Source organism: Tamandua tetradactyla, chromosome 14 (assembly GCF_023851605.1).
Source record: "Tamandua tetradactyla isolate mTamTet1 chromosome 14, mTamTet1.pri, whole genome shotgun sequence".
NCBI lineage: Eukaryota > Metazoa > Chordata > Mammalia > Pilosa > Myrmecophagidae > Tamandua > Tamandua tetradactyla.
This window is the reverse complement of record NC_135340.1, coordinates 93,287,319-93,312,223: the sequence shown is the minus strand read 5'-3', so window position 1 is coordinate 93,312,223 and position 24,905 is coordinate 93,287,319. Positions and strand designations below refer to the sequence as shown.

At 40.9% G+C, this 24,905-nt stretch overlaps 1 protein-coding gene across 7 annotated transcripts in view; it reads right to left on the bottom strand.

Moving 5' to 3' along the window:
* The window catches only part of MTHFS (methenyltetrahydrofolate synthetase), a 211,649-nt gene extending 191,924 nt beyond the window's left edge, over nucleotides 1-19,725 (bottom strand). For all 7 annotated transcript variants that reach the window (XM_077128543.1, XM_077128542.1, XM_077128544.1 and 4 more), the window contains exons 1-2: nucleotides 19,472-19,725; nucleotides 7,501-7,762 (exon numbers count right to left, since the gene is read on the bottom strand). In XM_077128543.1, coding sequence (XP_076984658.1) covers nucleotides 7,501-7,762; nucleotides 19,472-19,588 — 379 coding nt within the window. In that variant the 5' untranslated portion in view covers nucleotides 19,589-19,725. The remainder of the gene's footprint in view (nucleotides 1-7,500; nucleotides 7,763-19,471) is intronic.
* Between the last annotated feature and the right edge of the window lie 5,180 nt (nucleotides 19,726-24,905).

The window sequence follows — 24,905 nt, the reverse complement described above, 5'->3', positions numbered from 1 at the left end:
ATCTATCAGGAAAGAAAAGAAATACACCCCAAGGGAAATTTTAATAAAGCATGGGATGTTAAGTGCCTAGTGAGTGAGAATTAGAGAAGAAAGGGACTAGCATATTGGGGCAACCAGGGAAGGTTTGAGGAAGGTAATTACTGTTTATTACAATAATGATAACGGCCATTTATTTTATCCCTGACTACATGGCGGACGACACGAGGTGGTTTACGTACATGCTCTTACGTCATGGTCTCAACAATACAGTAGATGGGTACTGTCATTATCTCAATGTTCAGATGAGGAAATTTGCACTTTAAGGTGCCTAACAAAGCGATAAAGCCAATATGTGAATTCAAATCAGACTCCAAAGCCAATGACCTTAAGCACTAGACTAGACGATACTGACTTGAAGGAACACATAAGACATTCTAAAATAAGCAAAATCACTTCTACAGTGATATATAATATGCTCTCAGACAACTCAACAGCAGGAAAAACAACAGCGACCACAGCAGCATCAAGAGTGGCCATGCTTAGAAAGGAGGAAATATTCCACTTCCCCAGCTGGAGAACTTCTGATCTTCTCGCAAGCAGTGGGAACAACCAAATTAATAGGTTGAGCCCTCAATCCCGGGGTTCACCTCTATGAAACTTATTTCTGCAAAGGATAGGCTAAGTCTACTTAAAATAAGCCTAAGAGTCACCCCCAGAGAACCTCTTTTGTTGCTCAGATGCAGCCTCACCCTCTAAGCTGACATGGCAAGTGAACTCACTGCCCTCTCCACTACACGGGACCTGACTTCCGGGTGTAAATCTCCTGGCAACATGGGACAGAAATCCCGGGATGAGCTGGGACCCAGCATAAAGGGATTGAGAAAGCTTGACCAAAAGAGGAAAGAGAGAAATGAGGCAAAATAAAATTTAGTGGCTGAGAGATTTCAAACAGAATCAAGAAGTTATCCTGGAGGTTATTCTTATGCATTATATAGGTATCTTTTGAGTTTACAGTGTATTGAAGTGGGTGGAAGGAAGTACCTGAAACTGTTAAGCTGTGTTCCAGTACCCCTGATCTTGAAGATGACTGTATAAAGATATGACTGTATAAAGATATATCACACAATGTGACTGTGTGATTGTGAAAACCTTATGTCTGAACCTCCTTTTATCCAGGGTACCCACAGGTAAGTAAAAAAAATAAATAAATAAATAATAAGTGGGACAAAGGGCAAAATAAATCCGGTAGATGGAAATACTAGTGGACGAGAGGGAGGGGTAAGGGGCATGGCATGCTTGAGCTTTTTCTTTTTTCATTTTTTTTCTTTTTCTGGAGTGATACAAATGTTAAAAAGAAAATATCACAGTGATGAATACACAAATATGGGATAACATTGTAAGCCTTTGATTGTATGCCACGTATGGAATGTATGTGTGTGAAGATTTATCAATAAAAATATTTTTAGGGCGCGCCATGGTGGCTCAGCAGGGAAAGTCTTGCCTGCCATGCCAGAGACCCAGGTTCGATTCCTGGTACCTGCCCATGCAAAATATATATATATATTTTTTTTTTTTTAAAAAAGGGTAGATGCCCTTAGTGAGCAGCTACTATACACTGAACACTGTACTAAACATTTTACAGACGATATTTCCTGTAGGTTCATAACAGACCTGTGAGGTAAGTTTTATTACATTCATTTATAGGTAATTTTATCAAAGCCACACAGTTAGAAAGCAGCAAAAACTAGAATTCAGATCCAAATTTAACTGTTCGCAAGTCTATATTCTTATCTACTGTGAAATACTGTCTTTCAATAAAGAACTGTGGCTGAACTAGGGAGAGGAGTTGGAGTTAAGGTGGAAAAAGTTAAGGCCCAAACAGTGGCCTGAATGTTTGGACTTGACCCAATATTTCTGCTTTTGGGCAACAATTAGCTAATAGAAATCATTGTCTCTTTCAGGTTTACAGACCTATCCAGTGTAGACAGAAGGTTTGAACAAGGGAGGTAATGTGCAAGAAAGGTATTTTAGGAAAATTAATCTGGGCAAGAAACTAATGGAACAGATATACATAGAGTAGAACTAAAATCATAAACAAATAACTTCCCAAAACAGAAATTAGAAAGAGATGGGTGATAAAACATTACAAAGAAAACCTGGTAATTCTTGATAACAGGATAGGTGGAAAGAATAAATCTATATTCACAAACTGGCTACTAAGAATTACATTAACAGAAATGTGAAAAACACAAAGAGAACGATAAGAATGAATAGAGACATGTTGAAATTAAGGAGAGAGAGGACAATTAAGTGGGAACAAAAAGCTAAACAAGATAGCTCGAAGGAGCAAGCCCCATGCCATACTAGCACAAATCTGACTCAGAGAAGAGAAGAAGCCACCTAACTCCACAACAGTGTACAGCAGTGTTCACTCCTATGTCCCCATCACACCTCACACAGAGCAGGGGCTCAATAAACACTTTCTGAATAAAGTGGTAGGATCCTATCAGACTATCTAAAAAACACCATGATCTTGTCAAGTGCCTTAATAAAATTCATACCTCCACCTTTACTGTATTCTTGCAGATTATAACATAACCTTATTAAATAAAGCAGTGAGACCAATTTAATGGGAACCACTCTCAGTGAACCAATCCTAACCCTCCCAAAGGTACCGATCGTGAACAACCTAGGAGGAGTTGAACATGCTGTGGTCAAAGACTCTGTCCTTGACGCTACCGCATTCAATTACTTTAAAATGCTTTGGTTAAGGACTAGAAAGTCATTGGTGATCGTTATTGAAATTATCTCTCGGGTGCTCACACATAAATATGAATTCCCAAAGGAGCCTCCAGACGAAAAAAAAAAAATCAGCATGAAGTTATAACTGCAAGAAGCTTATATTCTATACAATTTTAGAAATGACTGAAAGCATAGGAGGGTTTAATTTTTTACTAATTGTCCAATATCCATTCCTGCTTCCGAAAACAGGACCTGTTTTTCCAGTGGTGAATTACTCCTTCCCCACTCTCAGTTCATTGACTAGGCTACAGAAATGGGCATAAAAGTCAGCCTAGTGAATCGGTCTGTTCTCTCTCCCTGGCCACAGTGAATGACTCCACAGGGACAAGGAAGACCCAGGCCTAAGTCAGCCAGCTTACTCCATTTTCTTCGCCACAGTGACTCGTGTCAGGATGGCCACTTCACTCAATTTGGGTCAATGGGCGTGAGGCCCAGGGTTTCACCGTACTGTGACAGAAAAAAGACTTTCTCTTTTCTACCAGGAATACCAGCAGTGAAGATGTTGTGGCGTCCAGAACTGCCATGAGCCGCCATGTGGCCACAAAAGAATGAAGCCAACACAGATGAAAGCAGCATCAAAAGGCAGAGATAGATTAGATTCCAATGGCACTGATCCACTCATATCTAAAGCTGACCTTTCTGTGGATTTTGCAGTCACTATGCCAATTAAATCTCAGTCTTTGCTTAAATCAGGCTGAATCAGATTATGGTCTTGCAATGGGAAAATTTCTGGCTAATCTAATGTCCAAGCAAACTCACTTTAAAGATAAGTCCAATAAAGAGGAAGTCCCTCTATTTCACTTATCAATCTATTTATTTTGCTATATACACCATATAAAAATACTCCATGTGAAGTTTCTGCATAAGAACTTATAACTCCAACTGAAGACACTGAAGTTCAGTCTTTTCTAAGTCATGATAACATCAGCATACCAGAAAGATTAATAGGTCACCTAGACTACACCGGAGGATAATACGAACTCTGATCAATTTGTCCCAAACACTATGAAGCTAGATTTATGCTTTTGCACTGAAATTGCCACATGCTAACTGCTGATGCAAGTAAAACTCCATGGTTCAAAGAGTGATGCAGGGAGATAAACAGCAGAGACTGCCTACTCAAACATTTCTATAAACAACCCCAAGAGTATCAGTCCTCAGGCAGCAGTCACAAGAAACCAAAGGTATAATCCCCTCTCCCTCTGCAACCCTTAGTGTCTGCTAAGGAAATTGCGAGAGAGAAAAAGCTACCAGCACCACATATATAGCACGTGAAAAAGCTACAGAGGCATGGGTGAACTTTTTTCTATGCAGGCCCAAGATCTAACCTCCTTATTCTTAATATTCTATATCTTTTCACTTCACATTTATATTTGATACATACTGCAGACTGGGATATTTAGTCTACATACATTTTCTGCCTTTCCAGCTGGACTGTGAGCAGCCCTTGAAATCCAGGACCTTGTCTTTCCAGACCTACCGCAGTGTCTGACACAAAGTAGGTGCTCAGAAAACACTTTTTGGAATTAAAATAACAAACATAAAATTTCAAATACTTGATGAGCAGTAAGTTATATATAATTAATAATTATTACAATTATTCATATAATGAATAATTCTGCCTTCCTTGCTTAAAATTAATAATAGTTATTTGATAGCAACTATGTACCAGGTACTGTCCTAAAAACCATATACAAATCCATTAGCTTATTTACTTAGTGGGCATAAAAGTCAGCCTAGTGAATCGGTCTGTTCTCTCTCCCTGGCCACAGTGAATGACTCCACAGGGGCAAGGAAGACCCAGGCCTAAGTCAGCCAGCTTATTCCATTTTCTTCGCCACAGTGACTCGTGTCAGGATGGCCACTTCACTCAATTTGGGTCAATGGGCATGAGGCCCAGGATTAGACTGAGTTTACCCTAAACAGGAACTGCAACTTAGTTCTTTCTTACTCTTCCACTCCACTACTGCCACTTAAACAGGGAACTAGAATGACTATATAAAGGTTCAAGGTGACACATTTTAGCTTAAACTAAGGAAGACACTCTGGAAGGGTTATACCTGTTCTGCACAGGACTGGTCTGTCTCTGGAGATAGCAGATACTACAAGAGACCAAGCAGAATTTCTATTAGCAGGGATATTACAGAGAGGATGAAAGCATTGGAGGGGCTGTAAGATAGAGAAAATCAGAATTGGAAATATTCTGGGCTCCACCCTTAAGTCTTCAGCTCTGGAGAAGTAGCTGCATTAGGTTTGAACTGTGCCATTTTCCAAAGCTTCCTATATTTTCCTAAGTATAAACCAGGTGTTTTAGTTTTACAAGCTGCCAGAATGTGATATACCAGAACTGGAATGGCTTTTAAAAAGACGAATTTAGTAAGTTACAAATTTACAGTTCTAAGCCTACAAAAATGTCCAAACTAAGGCATCCAGGGATAGATACCTTAATTCAAGGAAGGCTGATGGGTCAGGAACACCTCTGTCAGTGGGGTAGAGATGTGGCTGACATATGCTGGTCCCTTGCTCCTGGGCTCCGTTGTTTTCAGCCTCTGTTCTTATGGGGTTCCTCACTTTGCTTCTTTTGGGCTGGACTTCATCTCTTGACTTCTCTTGGCTCTCTCCAGGTTCTGACTTGCTTAACATCTCATGGCAACGTCTTCTGGGTTCCAAGCATCTCCAAACATCTATGTCTCTGTTCTCCAAGGGTCAGCATCTGTGTCAGCTCTTCTCTGAAGTTTCTGTCGGCTCTGTCATTTCTGTCAGCTCTCTCTCTCTCTTTCTGTCGGTTCTGACTCTCTCCATTTCCTCTTTTAAAGGATTCCAGCAAATTAATCAAGACCCTCCTGGAATGGGTGGGGTCATGGCTCCATCTAATCAAAAGGCCATACCTACAATTGGGTGGAGATAATCTAATCCAAAGTTTCTGCTTTATGGTGGTGAAACAGGATTAAAAGAAATGGCTGAGCCCACAAAATTGGATCAAGATTAAAACATGGCTTTTCTGGGGTACATAATACTTTCAAGCTGGCATACCAGGCTACTCCCAAAACACCATGTACTCCCTTATGGTCTCATCATCTTAAAATGCTCACAACCTTTTCCATTAAAAATATGAAGGCGTTTTATAATTTTGGCATTCATCTAGTGTACTCATGTAGGACACAAGGGGAGTAGATCAAAATGTACTTCCATTGCCAAGATGACTAACAAAGCCCAGGAGCAGATAATTTGGGGGAAGGTTAAAATAGCAAAGTAGATAATTCTCCAACTACTATGAGCCCTTGATGCTGCCCCCTCTTCCTGAATACCTCCCTCCACCCTGCTGCCCCATCATATTGATTTTATAGATAATGGTGTTTTGCTGGAAGGGGATAGAAAATGGGAAATACTGCATACAGCTGGGCTTGGGAAGAGGTTTCTTTGCAACAATTTTAGTCTTAGTCAAAAATGTATCTCTAGGGGGTGTAAAGGTAGTTCACTGGTAGAATTCTCACCTGCCATGCGGGAAAGTACGTTTGATTCCCAGTCCATGCACTTCCCAAACAAGCTAACAAGCAAAACAAACAAATCAAAAACCAAACAAACAAAAAAATTCAACAAATGGTGCTGCAATAAGGGGATACTCACATGGAAAAAGAATGAAATGTGACCCCTGCCATACAGCATACAAAAAAAAAGAATGTATCTCTAAAGACAATTTTGAGACAGTGTATTACAAAATGGTACCCTAAGCTTGGTTTACTTTCAGCTGTCTGTTTGAGAATAAAATCTCTCAAGCAGCTGTTAGCCAGGAAATAGCATGAATAAAGGTCCAATAATTGGAGACTGCAAAGTGGGTCTGAGAGACCTTCAGAGTTGTTGGAACTTAAGATGATAAGGTGGGGGAGTAGGAAGATATAAAACTGGAAAGACAAGCAGAGCCAAGATCAGGAAAAGCCTTGTTAAAAAGTATTTACTTCAACCAAAGCTCAGCAGAAAGTCACTGAAGAACTTTAAACAGAGGTCGAATTTGTGTTTTAGAAATATTATTTCCACTGCAATGTAGATAATGGTTTGAGAGGGAGAAGAGGATGCAAAATATGGAGAGGAAGAACATATAGAGGCTGTTAAAGTAACCAGGCAAGAGGAGATGGTGGCTTAGCCTGCAGTAGAAACAGCAGGGTCAGAGAAAAGCAGACAGATTCAATAAATGCTTAGGAGATAAAATTATCAATACTGGGCAATGGATCATATGTGAAGCATGAGTAAGGGAAGTCAAGAATGGCCTTGAGTTTTCTGGCATGGTTAACTAGGGGGCTATGATGCCACACACCAAGATGGGCACAAAGCAGCAGGGGCTGGGGAGATAGGAATCGGTGTGGATCACTTCGTGTTTGAGATGCCTATGTCACCTTCAAGTAGAGATGTCCAGAAGGCAGCTGTCAGGTCTGAACTGGACTTGTAAGTAGGGGTCTCAGTAGCAACCAGACTATAATCGGAACCATGGGAAATGATTAAATTATTCAGGGAAAATGTATAACACAAGGTTAGGGTAAGTTCCTGGAATAAGGCAACAAAACTTGGATATTTTAGTACTACAGTTCACACTTCACAGCTTACAGAGGGTGTCACGTCCTAAGCCAGGTAATGTGGGTGCCTTAGAACATAAGCGAAATACAAATTTTTCTCTATAGGAAAAATTGGCTCTAACTGAGGCAGTTCTAATACCATAACACTCACCTGTTGAAAAGGCCTCCTCCCGAACCTCATCCTCACCAGGCTGGTGAATATTCCAGGATGTTTTGGGAAGTGAAGAAATTTCCTCAGGTGACGCTAATCTCACCATATCCATATGATTGCTCTGGAACTGGTACCGTGGGATGAAGCAGGTTTTCCCTCGTTGGAACATGTCCTTGATGATCTCTTCCGTATCAATTTCATCTGGCATGCTCAGAAAGATGGAGATTCTTTTGGACTTCTGATATTGACTATGGGCAATCACCTAAATGGGAAATGATGGCCATTATACAAGATGACACTTTTTAAAACTAGCAACCCCCTTATCACTGTCATCCTTCTTTCTCAGCCTCCTCAAACAAATATGAGAGAGAGAGACAGAGACAGAGACACAGATGTAGTGGGTCAAGCAGTGCTGAGTCCTGAAGCCTGACTTTTAGTTCTGGATCCAGCACATACTTCCCTGGTCATTTAAACCTCCCCAGCTCATCCACTCTGGTGTATATGAAAAAGTCACTCTCGCCAGACCTGCTGTCTGCCTCAAGAATTCCAAGAGACTTAGCCCTCACCTTCCCACTTTTAGTAGTCTTCAGTCATTCCACACGGTTCTCCTAGTTCTCCACTTTATTTTTATTCTAAACCTTGGATCCCACAAGCCATGTTACTCCTGGATTGTCAGGCTTCTCTCTTCCTAAATCCCACCTTTTAAAAGCCCAACCTAAGCCCTAACTTTTCCTGCCTTCTGAAGAATTCTCACCAGGCTTCTATTTAACATTTATTTATGTATTGTCGTGAGTTGATTATTAATTGTTTCATGTGTCCTACAATATAGTATTCCTAACCAGACTGTAAGTTCCTTGGAAGCAGAGAACTTGCCTTATAATTCTTCCTTAGTTCTACCTATCCCATCCTGTTTTCTAAAACTTTTCTATTCAAATGAATGTTAAAATGTTCACAAAGAAGGGAAGTGGAGGATCCTGAAAAGGCAAAGACCCTCTAAAAGTAGTTGCCAAGTTGGGAGATGTGGGTCTAAGTAACAGAATCCCTTCATATTCAATTCAATCATTCATCAAGCAGGAGAAGGGAGCTGAGATTTACTTACCAAAGAAAAGTAACAACATCAAGAACTTAGACTAAAAAATTAGCCCTTAGCTCCCCTTTTTATTTGCTTCCTATTCTGTTCTTTCCTGTATTCAGAACTATGAAGAAAAAGATACTGCAAAAATAGCTTATAAATATGACTGGCAGAAAAATATAGGTACTGAAAGTCAAGTTATTCCTAACAAAAAGGGACGCACAGAAATTAAATAGAGTATACCAAACCAGTGCTAAGAAATGAAATTAACCTTTTCTTTCTGAGATGTGACAAAGCTGTAACGAGACCTGGTAAGAAGACTGACATTACATGAAGAGACCCAAAATATACAACAAATGAGAGTCTTAGAAACAAAACCAAGGTCTTCTAACAAATAAACTGGACCACACTCATTCCACTAATTTCTTTCTTCTGCCTACTACCTTCTTAGGCAGCCTGAGTATGAAAACCAGTTCTTTTTTTTCATTAATTCAAAAAAGTATTCAGGGGTGACATTACTAACATGGCAATATAAGACATCCCCTGAAAGAACCTCCCCAGAGATGCAGCAAATAAAAGGACAAATCCCACTTGCTTAGAACTCTGGAGGATGGTAGAGACTAGAGAAGGACTCCACAAATGCTGAATCAAAGAAAGAGAAAAATGTCAAATAAGAAATTTCCATGCCAACCCACCAATCTCTCTCCTCCCCATCACTTGGTCCACTTAGCTTAGGAGTTCCTCAGAGGCAGCGGCCCAGGTCCCTCCCCCTCACCAGGGACACACACTGTAAAGCCACCCATAGCACAGAATCCCACGTACATCCAGGCACAGGGACCCAAGTCCACAGAGACCCAGAGCAGAACAAAAGCCACTGAGGAGTGCTAAATACAAAATGCTGGGGTGAGGGGGGAGTGCAGGGAAGAGAGTCTGTGACAGAACAACAGCTGCCAGGTGGTACATTCATACAACCCAGTTACTGTAAGATGGACCACAAAAATGCATGAGGGACTTTTCTGGAGTGACCTGCCTTTCTGAACTGACCCCGCCCCTGGGGTAGGATATCATAATGGGGAAGAAACCACAGGCAGAAAACCTCAGAGAGAATGAAAAAAGGAAGGGGGAGGGTACTCAAAGCGAACTGCTATAAGACAGAAGGATCGCAGAACTAAAAAGTATAAGGAAAACAGGGCACTTAATGAGGAACAGAATTTAAGTAAATTATGGGAGCTAAAGAGAAAATTCTGTACAAAAACAGAGCAGATCAAGATTCCCAGAGAAGGAACAGAGGAAAGGAATCTTTCACCTGTGAAACAATATGCAAAAAGGGTGATCTTAAAAATTGTACTGAATATCCAGGACAAGAACCAGAAGACCTGAGAAAACCTGATCAAACTTGGAGCAGTCTAAAGATTCAGGATAACTTGGACCAAGCATCAAAAAAGAGACTCAACACAAAGTCAATCAACAATAAAACCCTAGACAATAGGGAGAAAGTGACCTTCAAAGTTACTTAATCAAGACAATCAGATGCCTAGACATCAGCAAAAAATTACAGGCCACACTAAGAAACAGGAAGATATGGCTCAGTGAAGAGCACAAATTAAAACTTGAGAGGAGACACAGAATTTGGAACAACTTAATCAAAGAAATTCAAACAAATCTCCTACATCAAGAAGGAACGTATGCATGAAGAGATAAAAGATATTAAGAAGACACTATGGCAATGTTTCATTACCTCGAGACCTAAGCAGGAGACTCCCACGGCTCTGGGACTACTCAGGCTATGCTCACAACATCACTTCTGCAAATCAGGCTTACATTCCCAGTTGAAGCAAGGAGAGGAACTGTGTGGAGAAGGAATTGGGTTTTTCCAAAACCAGTATTCAGGCAAGAAACATGGTCTTCGGAAAAACACCTACTATCCATCCCACACACCTGCAGGAAAGGCATATCCACAATCGTGTCATTGGTGTGAAGCCTGGTCTTCCAAACAGACATCATGGAGTGGAATAATTTCGGAATTCAGTATAATCACCTAAGTGTAGGGAAACGGGGTTTAAGTGTTAATCCAGAAAAAAGTACGTGAGACTTTGTATTTAAGGAAATGTTAACATGAACACAGAGTATAACTTGGATTTTTTTTAAAAAAAGATAATTGCATAAACAAGGTTCACATACCTAATATTCGAAACACTATAAAGTTTTCCAAATCAATGAGCTAGCTCCGCAGTTATGATGTTATAAAAGAGAAGATATCTATGCAAGAAGGAGAACTTATGTCTAAGAATGGATGTATTTGGACAAACCTCTTATGGTCTCTCATTTACCTCTCAAAGCAGAGATCTCATACTCAGTGAGTGACATTACATGTAATGAATAGACAGAAGATTTTATTCACAGATCTGGAGTGTCTCAACACGTATTAACTCAGCTATCTATGTGGAAAAGCCCTCAGTGACCAGTTATCTTTCAATAAACAAAAGTCAAAATCATACTAGAAGTAAATCATATGAATGTCATCTAATGGGTAAATCCTTTATTCAAAGCTCTGGCCTTACACATTACAATAGAACTCACATTGGAAAGAAATCATATGAATGCCACGTGTGTGGGAAAGCCTTCAACAGAATTTATAACCTTAGGCCATATGAGAAAATTTATAGTGGAGAGTAACCCTATGACTCGTCATGTATGTAGGAAATCCTTCACTGACTGTTCAGCCTGAGACAACATGAGAGGGCCCAACTTGGAGAGAAACCTTATGACTCTCCCGTATGTGGGAAATCTTCCACTCAACAGTCTACCCTGAGACAACATGAGTAAATTCACACGGGAGAGAAATCGCGTCATCTACGTGGGAAAGGCTTCACTCCGTGTTCTTCCTTGAGTTAACATAAGAAAACTCACACTGGGAAACCATAAGAGGGCCATATATGCGGGAAAGCCTTCAATAGAATTTATAGCTTTAGTATACATAAGAGAGTTCATAATGGAGAGTAACCCTATGAATGTCATCTCCTTGGGAAAGCCTTCACTCATGGTTCTGGCATTAGAAGACATGAGAAAACTAACATTGGAGAAACTGTACTTAAGGAAATATTAACATGAACACCAAAGAAAACTTGGATTTTTCTTGAAAAAAGATAATTGCATAAATAAGGTTCACATATCTAATGTTTAAAACATTATAAAGCCTTCTAAATCGATGAGCTAGCTTTGCAGTTATGATGTTATAAAAGAGAAGATACCTGTGCAAGCAGGAGAATTTATATCTCAGAATGTATGTATACGAACAAACCTCTTATGGTCTCTCATCTGCCTCCCAGAAGCAGAGATCTCATACTCAATGTATGTGGTATAAGAATATCACATCTCATCTGTGGAAAAATCTTATTTTTATAAATTTAGACAATCTGACAGAATTCAAAATGGACAGAAACTCTATGAATGCAGTATATGTCATCCTGCCTACCTCCTCAATCTAAACCAATTCATACTTGAGAGAATCAGTACAAATGTCACTTATGTAGCAAAGCCTCTAGCAGGAGGTCTGATGTGCAACATGAGAGAATTCATACTATAATGCAATGAAAGCAGGAGAGTTTTCATCCACTGACTCACCTGATAGAAAGACAAGTCTTTACCAGAGGATTTTAACTCCTTGAAGGATTGCCAGATAATTCATGCTGGGGATGTTATTCAGGATAAATCACACAAAATCATTTATTGATATGGCAGTACTTGTAGGACAACTGAAACTTCACACTGTATAAAGCTCTTATTTGTGTGTCATGTATGAAGGCATGTCTTCAGTGAACACCCATTGCTTAGCATTACATTCTTATGCTTCAGGAATAACAATCCTAAAGTCAATTGAGGAAAATTTTCACTGGATTTCACATGAGAAAATTCATAGTGGAATATAAAGTATTTTATACTGACCCTTTACAACACAATACTGCAAAATAGGACTACTGAAATTAAGTAGGACAAGAGTGCAGGCTTTTGAAATGACATGGGTTTATTGAATGTTGAATTTTTTAAGAAGTAATATGAAGTCAGATTGACTAGACCAGCATTTGTATACATATAAGCAACAGATTTATTGCTGGAAATCTAATATGTTGGCCACATTCTTATCGTCTTCTCATGCCGTTCTAAACACAAAGATTTGAATCAATCAAAATAACTTTGAATGTTAGCTCAAATGTTTAGAGCACAAAATTATTATTCTTAACTACTGTGTTAGTATTATAATATACATACATAGCAAAAATGAAAATAAGCATAAATAAACACACATTTTAATAGGAAAAAAAAATAGCAGGGGAGAAACTGGAAAATCCACAAATATATGGAGGTTAAACAATATACATTTAAATAATCAGTGGGTCAAAGAATAAATCACAAGAGAAATCAGTAAATATCTTGAGATGAATGAAAATGAGAAAACACAACATGTCAAAACTTGTGGGATGCAGTAAAGGCAGGGCAGAGAGGGAAATTTATAGCCTTCAAAACTTAAATAAAGAAAAGATGAAAGAGCTAAAATCAAAGAACTAACTGTACACGTGAGGAACTAGAAAAAGGAGAGCAAACTAATCGCAAAGCAAGAAGAAGGAAAAATAACTAAAATTAGAATAGAAATAAATGTAACTGAGAATTAAAAAAACAATGGAATTAACAAAACCAAAAATTGGCTCTTTGAGAAGATCAATGAAATTATCAAACCCTTAGCTAGACTGACAAAGAAAAAAAAGACTCAAATAAAATAAGAAATGAGAGGGGGGGGCCATTACTACAAACTGCACAAAAATATAAAGGATAAGAGGATACTAAACAACTATATGCCAGCAAATCAGACAACTTAGATGAAACTGTGAAATTCTTAGAAATGCACAAACACCTACACTGACTCAAGAAGAAATAGAAGCTCTCAACATACCAATTACAAGTATGAGATTGAATCAGTCATCAAAAACCTCCCAACAACAAAAAACAGGAACAGTTGGTTTCACAGATGAATCTACTAATCATTCCAAGAAGAGTTAATACCAACCCTGCTCAAACTTTTCCAAAAAAAATTGAAGAAGAGGGAGCACTACCTGCTCTAGTTTGCTAGCTGCCAGAATGTGATACACCAGAAATGGCTTTTAAAAGGGGGAATTTATTAAGTTAAAGTTTATAGTTCTAAGGCCATGAAAATGTCCCAATTAGAGCAAGTCTACAGAAATGTCCAATCTAAGGCATCCAGGGAAAGATGCCTTGGTTCAAGAAGGCCGATGAAGTTCAGGGTTTCTCTCTCAACTGGAAGGGCACATGGTGAACATGCAACGTGAGCTAGCTTTCTCTCCAGGCTTCTTGTTTCATGAAGCTCTCCCAGGGGTGTTTTCCTTCTTCATCTCCAAAGGTCTCTGGCTGCATGAGCTCTGGTAGTTCTCATGGCTCTGCTCACGCCTCTCTTCAAAATGTTTCCTCTTTTAAAGGATTCCAGTAAACTAATCAAGACCCACTTGGAATGGATGGAGTCACATCTCCCTCTAATCAAAGGTTAATACCCACAACTGGATGCCTCACATCCCCTAGAGATAATCTAATCAGGTTTCCAGCATACAGTACTGATAGGGATTAAAAGAAACAGCTGCCTCCACAAGATGTATCAGGATTAAAACATGGCTTCTCTAGGGCATATAATCCTTTCAAACTGGCACACTACCTAACTCATTCTATGAGGCCAACATCAGCCAGATAAAGATATTACAAGAAAAGAAAATTACAGACCAATTTCCCCAATGTAGATGCAAAAATCCTCAACAAAATACTTTCAAGTCAAATCCAAAAGCAAATTAAAAGAATTACAGGCCATGATCAAGTAAGTGGGTTTTATCCCAGGTATGCAAAGGCACTTCAACATATGACAATCAGTTAATGCAATACACTACATTAACAAAACAAGGGGAAAAACACATGATCATCTTGATTGACACAGAAAAGGCATTTGGTGAAATCCAGTATCCTTTCTTGTTAAAAACACTTAGAAAAATAGGTATAGAAGGAAACTTCCTCAACATAAAGGGCATATATGAAAAACCCATACTTAACATCATACTCAATGTTGAACACCTTTTCTCTAAAATATTTAACAAAACAAGGATGCTCACTATCACCATTGTCATTCAACATCATACTGGAAGTTCAAGCCAGAACAGTTAGGCAGATAGATGGTAGGTAGGTAGGTGGGTAGATGGATGGATAGAAAGACAGAGAGATAGACAGACACAGACAAAATAAAAAGCCATTGGGAAGGAAGAAGTAAAACTTCTCCTATTTGGAGATGACACAATCCTATTTATAGAAAGTTCCCAAAAATCTAGAACAAAGCTACTAGAGCTAATAAATGAATTCTGCAAAATGACAGGATATACAATCAACACATAAAAATCGGCAGTGTTTCTACATGCTAGTAATGAGCCATTTCAGAGGAAATCAAGAAAAAAAATCCATTTACAATAGCAACCAAAAGAATCAAATACCTACGAATAAACCTAACCAACGATGTAAAGGACTCGTTCAGAGAAAATTATAAAACATTGCTAAAAGAAATCAAAAGAGATCTAAACAAATAGGACCTTCCATGTTCATGATGTGGCAGACTAAATATCACTAAGATGTCAATTCTACCCAAAATGGTTTACAAATTCAATGCAATCCCAATAAAAATTCTAACAGCTTACTTTACAGAAAGGGAAAAGTCAGTTATTAAATTTATTTGGACTGGTAAGGGGCCCCAAATAGCCAAAAACATCTTGAAAAAGAAGGAAAGAGTCGGAGGACTCACACCTTTGACTAAAAGCATATTACAAAGCTATGGTGGTCAAAACAGTATGGTACTAGCACAAGGATAGATATATTGACCAATGAACTTGAACTGAGTGTTTAGAAACAGATCTTCACACCTATGCCCATCTGATTTTCGGCAAGGCTGCTACATGCACTCAACTGGAACATAACAGTCCCTTCAACAAATGCAGTTAGAAGAACTAGATATCCAAATGCAAAAGAATGAAACAGATCCCTATCGCATATCGTATATAAAAACGAACTCAAAAATGTTCAAAGATCTTAAATATAAGAACTAGGACTATAAAACTCCTAGAAGAAAATGTAGGGGAGCATCTTCAGGATCTTGTGACAGGCAATGGTTTCTTAAGACTTTACACCCAAAGCACAACAACAAGATAAAAAAACACATAAACGGGACCTCATTAAAATTTAAAACTTTTGTGCCTCAAAGGACTTTTTGTAAAAAGATAACCTACTCAGTGGGAGAAAACAGTTGGAACCACATATCTGGTAAGAGTTTAATATCCAGAATATATAAGGAAATCCTATAACTCAACAGTAAGAAAAAAAAAAACAATTTAAAAATGGGCAAAAGACTTGAATAGACATTTTTCCAAAGAGGAAATACAAATGGCTAAAAATTACATGATGAGATGCCCAACATCATAGCTATTAGGGAAATGCAAATCAAAACCACAATGAGATGACATTTCATACCCACCAGAATGGCTACTAATTAAAAAAAAACACAGAAAATACAAGTGTGGAGAAGTGGAGAAATAGAAACACTCATTCACTGCTGGTGGGAATGTAAAATGGTGGAGCATTGAGGAATACAGTTTGGCAGTTCCTTAGGAAGCTAAAGACAGAATTACCACATGGTCCTGCAATCCTACTACTAGGTATATACCCAGAAGAATTGAAAGCAGAGACTCAAACAGTTATTTGCACAGATTACTCACAATTGCCAAGAGACAGAAGCAACTCCAGTGTCCATCAACAGATGAGTAGATAAACAAAATGTGGTATATATGCAAAATGGAATATTATTCAGACGTAAAAATGAATGAAGTCATGATGCATACTACAACAACAAGGATGAACCTGAAGGGTATTATTATGCTCTGTGAAGAAGCCAGACACAAAAGAACAAATACAATAGGATCTCACTGATATGAATTAATTATAAGCAAACTTGGAATCTAGAATATACGTTACCAGGGGATAGTCTGGGATTCCAGAATGGAGAGTTGATGCTTAATTTGTATAATATTTCTATTTAGGTTGACTACAAAGGTTTAGAAATGGGATGGTGGTGATGGTACTGAGTGCAATCAATTAACAGCACTGAAGTCTATAGGTTAATGTAGTCAAAAGGGGAAACTTTAGGCAGCATGTTATCCGAATAAAAATTAAAAGATAAAACATAGGACTGTATGATGCAGTGAACCCTACTGCAGATGATGGACTAAAGTTAACAGTACAAGTTTAAGAATGTTCTTTTATGAATTACAAGCAACTTACCTCATTAATACAAGGTATTAATATAGAGTGGTATATGGGGAAAAATACACCTTGTGTAAACTATGGAAGTTAGTCAACAGTACTACTTTATAATCTTACATCAATAGTAACAAAGGTAGCTGTTGTTTAAAAAAAAACACTATTAAAAAGTGTCATCAATGGTAACAAACGTTCCACACCATCGTAAGGTGTTGGTGGTAGGGTGGTATATGGTTACCCGCATTTTGTGTGATGGCTCTGTAAACCTACAATCTCTCCAACTTTTTTTCTTTACTGGCAGACGTTTTGGCAGTTTGGGGGCTACAACTTAACCCCTGTAGAACCCAAACCTATCTGCCTGAACGGAGGACTTAATCTCCTTGGAAAGCAAGCAATTCCTTAAGACTAAAAAAATGAAAGCCAAGTTCCACCCTGGGGTCCTTTGTAGAGACCCACCAACAGGAACCTAAAGTGCACAGTTCTGCAGCTGACTACTCCTCTGTGGTCCTCTCTGCGCGGGCGAGGACAAGGCCTCCCAACCCTCCACCCACCACTCGGCCAGCAGCTCCCCTTCCCTCTGCCTCCTCGCCCCCTTTCCCTTCCTTCCAACACTTCTCCTTCCGCCCGGGCTTCCCTTCATCTGCAGCTCATGGCTGGCAACCCCCATCCCTCCTTCAAATCCCAGCTGTCTCCTCTGCTGCATGCCCAGACAAAACCTTATTCTGTGACCCCAGGGCAGTCCTAAACGGCCCGTGTGCCTCTGTCTCCCGCTCCTTCGGGCGGTGGGCAAGGACGCCGCGTCTTTCACTTCTGCACCCCCAGCTCCCAGCACAGAGTTTGGCACACCACAGAGCATCAGCAAACACGGGACAGTGAGGCCTGGAGACTCCGGGCATGAGTTAGAACCTGTGGGACCGAGGCAAGGACCTCCTTAAGGCTTAGTTCCTCGGCTGTGAAAAGGGAATAGGATGAATGACCTGATGAGGCAAGACGCCTGGCCTGGTACATAGCAAAACCTTAGCAAGTTTCAGGTGTTACTACTAATTATAACCTCTAACTCTTCGCCACCTGTGCTGGTTTGAAAGGAAGTGTGCCCCCTAAGAAAAGCCATGTTTTAATAGAAGTCCCATTTCATAAGGTAGAATAATCCCTATTCAATACTGTAGATTTGAAACTGTAATGAGATCATCTCCCTGGTTGATGTGATTTAGTTAAAAATGGTTGTTAAACTGGATTAGGGATGACATGTCTCCACCCATTTGAGTGGGTCTTGATTAGTTTCTGAAATCCTATAAAAGAGGAAATATTTTGGAGAAGGAGAGATTCAGACAGAGCAGAGAATGCTGCAGCACCATGAAGCAGAGAGTCCACCAGCCAGCGACCTTTGGAGATGAAGAAGGGAAATGCCTTCCGGGGAGCTTCATGAAACAGGAAGCCAGGAGACAAAGCTAGCAGATGACATGGTATTCGCCATGTGCCCTTCCAGCCCAGAGAGAAGCCCTGACTGTGTTCGCCATGTGCCATCTCACTTGAGAGAGAGAGCCTGAACTTCATCGGCCTTCTTGAACCAAGGTATCTTGCCCTGGATGCCTTTGATTGGACATTACTATAGACTTGTTGCAATGGGGACATTTTCTCGGCCTTAGAACTGTAAACTTGCAACTTATTAAATTCCCCTTGTTAAAAGCCATTCCGTTTCTGGTATATTGCATTCCGGCAGCTAGCAAACTAGAACACCACCCGACATAGGAGCAACGATACTCCAGGGTGGAAAGGGTTTGACACTCGCCTACTAGGCAACAGGAAAGCGCCGGGCCCTAAGGTCTGAACGCAGTACCAACCCCGCACGGGCTCTGCGACATCAACACGTGCCTTCTGCCCTATGGCCTCTGCACACCTGTCTTCGTGCGAAGGAACACGCAGTCGGAACAGGACTCGGGGCCTCTGGGGCGCACGAAGGCAGCTCACGCTCAGGGCCCCCAGCGCGCTCCACCGGGCCCCTCGGCTCTCGCCCTGCTCTCTCGTTGGCCTCTCACCTGGGCACCCCTCTTTACCCGGATTAGGGCATCCTCCTCAAGTCCCACAGGTGCCATCCGTCCAACCAAAGTCCCTCGCAGAGAAAACTGTCACCCACTACCATCCTCTCCCTCCTGACCACCATAACCTCATCACCGAACCCTTTCCCCGCCATCGTGCCCGCAGCATCGCGACCCTCGCAATGGGACGTGCGCGCGCCGGGGGGACGTGCGCGAGCCGGGAGGGACACGCGCAGGCCGGGAGGGACGTGCGCGAGTCGGGAGGGACGTGCGCGCGCTGGGAGAGACGTGCGCGAGCCGGTAGGGACGTGCGCGCGCTGGGAGGGACGTGCGCGAGCCGGGAGGGACGTGCGCGGGCCGGGAGAGACGTGCGCGAGCCGGGAGAGACGTGCGCAGGTCAGGGGGTATGCGCGCGCCGGCTGTCTGCGCCTGGGCGGCGCGCGAGCCGAGCCGGGCCGGCCTGGCCTTCCGGTTGGTCTGCGGGCTCTAGTTCCAGCCCTGCGCGGTCGCGCACCTTTTCGGTGAGCAAGCGGGACTGGCGTCGTCGCTCCTCGGCGCTCAAAGCCCGTAGACGCTGCTTCAGCTCGGCCCTCAGACTCTGCTTGGCACTCCTCACAGCTGCCGCGGCCATCTTAGCCGAAACCGGATCGAGTCCCACCGGCCAGTTCTGTCCCCGCCGCTGCGCGCACCCGCCTGAGTCCCGGGGCCTGAGGGAGAGCCTGGGCCCCGCGAGGCGCGCGCCGGGCTTCTGGTGCCTGGGCCGTGAGGGCCGCCCCGCCCCGCGCCGCCCCGGCCCGCCCCGGCCCGCCCCGCCCCGCGCCGCCCCGGCCCGCCCCGCCCCGCGCCGCCCCGGCCCGCCCCGGCCCGCCCCGCCCCGCGCCGCCCCGGCCCGCCCCGCCCCCGCCGCCCCGCCCCGCCCCGCCCCCGGCCTGCCCAGGCCCGCCCCGCCCCCGGCCTGCGGTCCGGCCGGGTGGTGGAGAGGCGCTGTCGGCCCGCGGCGGAGGAGGGCCGGCCGTGAGCAGCTCAGCCCCACCGCCCCGACCGCAGCCAGGCCGCAGGGTGGCCCGCAGAGGCCGCCGACGAGGTTTCCGCGCATGCTTCGCATGCCTGGTCTTGGGCGGTGCTGGGCTGCCGGAGAAGCAGGAAGAGGCGGGCCGGGTAGAGAAAGGGGCCTGCGCTAGAAGAAAGCAGTGCGGACGGGGCCCGGTTTCTGCAAACACCTTCCTCTCTTTCTTTTCCAGTTGGTGGGAGGGAGTCGGTTCACTGCTGGTGAACACGACGGGTTCCTTCCTTCATGGGGCCGGGATGTCCCTTGTTCATCTCTGCAGAACTTGGGACTCACAGTAAGTTGCCCTGTTCGTATAAGCTCAGTCGAGCAATATTGTCACTCGAGTAACCGTGCCCTGCTCTAACAGAAAAGATCTGTTCCTTCGGAAACGTGATGAGAAAATGGTGTTGCCTGCTCTTGCAGGGCATTTGACCTGGCTTAAGAGAAGAGAAGATGGTAGATCAAAGGACCAGCTAGGAGTGAGAAGGACCCTTGTATGTCACGTTGCCACCAGTAAGGCAATGAAAAACTGAGAGGGTTCATTAATTGCAGGCTAGAATTTAGTAAGAGAAGTTAGCAATTTTATGTGAAAATTTAGCAAGCTTTATATGAATGAATCAACTATACTTAAGTTTGTATGGAAAGACAAACATTCAAGAACAGTTTGGAAAATAAAGATCACAAAGGGACTAGTCCTGCCAGACACTGAAACATCCTCTAAAGCCTCTGTAATTGAAACTGGTGCTTAAATGCACACATAGACCAGTGGATTAGATTAGAAGGCCCAGAAATAAACCCAAATCCATATGGAAATTTAGTGTATAATGATGGCATCTCAAATCACTGGAGCAAAGATGAACTTTTTAATAAATGCTGTTGGAGTAGCCGTTTTAAAAAGATATAATTAGGGTTGCAAGGGTAGTACAGTGGTAGAATCCTCATCTGCCATGCGGGAGACCCAGCTTCGATTTCCTGTCCATGTCCTTCCCAAAAAACAAAACAGGAAAAAAACAAAAAAATCAACAAGTAGTTCTGCAATAATGGGATACTCACATGGAAAAATAATGAAATGTGACCCCACCATACCACATATATATATAATTATTTCCTTATCTCTCACTATGCACAAGGAAAAAATTCCAAAAGGATTAGGTTTCTAAGTGTAAAAACTTCTGGAAGGATTAGGGATCTAAATGTAAAAACTGAAACTATGTGAGTACTAAAGGAAAACAGGACAATTCCTCTTTAACATGATGAAGAGGAAGTTTTTGAATTATCACTCAAAATCCAAAGGCAAGAAAAGAAAAGAAAATATATATACACACACCTACACACTGTTAAAAATTGAAGTGGAAGTTAGTCAAGAAAAATAACAAGCATCCAGACTGGAAAATAGAAGCAAAACTATTTGTAGATAGCATGATCTTATAGTCTTTTGTTGACTCAGAAGTCAACAAAAAATTATTAGAATTAAATGAGTTCAGCAAGTTTTCAGGATACAAGATCAATTTATAAAAATCAGCAGTATTTCTGTATGTTAGTCTTGAGTAATCTGAAAATGAAATTAAGAAAATTCAGTTTGCAATCGCATTAAAAGCAATAAAATACTTAGGAGTAACAAAAAATGAAGTTTTAAAATTATACTCGGAATATGCAAAACATTATTTTAAAAAGCTAAAGAAGAACTAAATAAAAAAATGGAAAGACTTCCCATCTTTGTGGATTAGAATATTTAATATTGTTAATATGGAAATATTTCCCAAATTGATGTAGATTCAACATAATCCCTATCACAGTCTCAGCTGGCTTTTTTTTTTTTGCATAAATTGATAAGCTGATACTAAAATTCATACAGAGATGCAAAGAACCCAGAATAGCCAAAACGATCTTGAATAAAGTTGAGACACTTACACTTCCCAACTTCAAAATTTGCTATGAAACTACAGTAATCAAGATGTGGTGGTGTCATAAAGATAGAATGGAATTGAGAGTCCGGAAATAAACTCTTATACTTGTGGTCGATTGATTTTTTTTACAAGGGTGCCAGAATACTTCAATGGGGAAAGAATAGACTTTTTAACAAATGTTGCTGGGACAACTGGCTGTCCACAAGCAGAAGAATGACGTTAGAACCCGACTTCACACCATATACAAAATTAACTCAAAGTGGATCAGAGACCTAAATGTAAGCAAAAATGATAAAACTCTTAGAGAACATAATGGTAAATCATGGTCTTGGATTAGGCAATGGTTTCTTAGGTCAGACACCAAAAGCACAAGTCGCAAAGGAAAAGGTAGATGTATTGGGCTTCAAAACTAAAAATTTTTGTGCATCAGCGGTCATTATCTAGAAAGTGAAAAGACAACCAACAGAATGGGAGAAAATATTTGCAAATTATATATCTGGGGTCTTTTATACAGATTATATGAAGAATGCTTACAATTTAACAATAAAAAGACAATCTAATTTTTTAAATGGGCAAAGGAATTGAGTAGATATTTCTCAAAAATATACAAATGCTCAATAAACACATGAAAAAATGCCCCACGTCATTAGGGAAATGCAAGTCAAAACCACAACAAGATACCACTTCATACCTGCTAGAAGAACTGTCATCCAAAAAATGTAAAACCACATTTTTTGTGGCAAGGTTGTAGAGAAATTGGAACCCTCATACATTGCTGGTGGGAATGTAAAATGGTGTAACCACTTTGAAAAGAGTCTGGTAGCTCCTCACAAAGCTAGAGTTACAATGTGACCTAACAGTTCTACTCCTAGGTGTTTTGCAAGAGAGTTGAAAGCATGTGTTTGTATGAAAACTTGTACATGAATGCTCATAGCCGCATTCTTCATAATAACAGAAAGTAGAAACGACTCAAATGGCCATCAACTGATAAATAGATAAACAAAATGTGGTATATCCATACATTGGAAACCTTGAAAACAGTATGCTAAGTGAAAGGAGCTAGACACAAAATGCCACATTTTATGATTCCATTTATATGAAATGTCCAGAATAGTCAAATCTATAGAGACAGAAAGCAGATTAGTGGTGGCCAGGGACTGAGGACAGGGGAGAATGGAGAGTGACTGCTAATAGGCACAGGATTTCTTTTTGGGGTGATGAAAATATTATAAAATTAGATTATAGTAAGAGTGGCATAACAGTGAACCTATTAAAAACCACTAAACTGCATATTTTAGAACAGTGAATTTAATGGTATGTAAATTATGCCTCTCTAAAAGTAAAAGAAAGGAATAGAAAAAAATGTACTGGTATCTGCTCATTTGTGGAAAAAAAATACAAAATGCATAATAAACTAGAAACTGAGTTTGGGTGCCATCATGGCATAGATAGGAGTTGGTCAACAGGACTGAGAGTGAGGCGCTCCTCTGGTTATACCGTTTTATACAGCTCTGACTCTTAGAGCCACGTCTCGCACACATGCAGACAGACAACCCACCAGGGTATGGAGGGAAGCCAAAAAAGAATGCAAGCAGGAACAATGAACCTAACTGTATAATAAATAAATTACATAACCGCAGTGAAGTGGTTGGAAACGAAAAGAACTAACTTAAGTAACTTAGGAAAATGTTTACTGTATACCATAAGGCTAAAGACAAAAATAACTTTTTATAAATATACTCTAATTGGTAAATTAGGTTTTCAAAAGGGTATAAACTAGCCATTGAAAAGCTGCTTTATGTTTAAATTGGAACTGACCAAATAAATAAACGTATTGTGGACAATGTGAGCCTAGTTTTTCCCTACTGAAGAAACAAACTACAAATAAGGAAAGGGGAGATACTGGAATGAAACTTGTAGTGTTGGGTTAGAATCAGAGATATCCGTGTGAGCTAATCGTTTTTAATATATATACAGATTGATAGATAATAAAAATATAGATATGTGCTCATATGCGTAAAATATATTTCCTCGCTCTGTTTCTAAAAGGGCCTAGAAGCAATGGAACACCAGTAGCTATGAAATTTAGCACCCAGATCTTTTTTCTAAATATCATTCTCCAATGAGAAGAATCAGAGCTTCTTGGAGAAGTGGTTGGTTCTAGATTTAGTACAGGATAAATACAGGATGGACATCCTTGTGGTGTGTGCCGCAAACTAAAGAGGTGCTCAGAAAGGAAGAGGGCGTGTGAAAAGGGACACAGGAGCCAAATTGGAGTTCCCAGTGGGTGAAGCTGGGATGATTTGAGCAACAAAATGATAGTCTGACAGGATAACCCCTAATAAAATAAATATCCATAAGTCCACACTGTCATGAATAGTTCAATCAATCAATCAGTTGATTAATGGGAGAGAAGGGACACACTTTCTTATTAATTATTTCCAATTAATGAATGTGGAAGGAATAATAGAAAACTGTAAAGTAAGCATTGCAGTCATAATTACTGCACTGGAGCAGTCAGTTGATGGTAAAATTAGTAGGCGAAAGGATGATAAGAAACAAGACATTTTTGTATGCTCTTATCTCTCCAGAAGATACTTAACACTGAGGAATCTGAAAAGATACCACCTTGATCAAGTAATCAATGTTAGCATTGCCAGTAGTAAGACTGATATACTCCGTGGTAAGATGCACTGAGAAGGTTGTATAACCTCAGTCTAATCATGAAAAAACATAAAACCCTAATTAAGAGATATTCTACAAAATACCTGTTCTAGTTTGCTAGCTGCCGGAATGCAACACAGCAGAGACGGATTGGCTTTTAATAAAAGGGGATTTATTTTGTTAGTTCTTCAGAGGAAAGGCAGCTAACTTTCCACTAAGGTTCTTTCTTACGTGGAAGGCACAGGATGGTCTCTGCTGGTCTTCTCTCCAGGCCCCTGGGTTCCAACAACTTTCCCCAGGGTGATTCCTTTCTTCATCTCGAAAGGCCT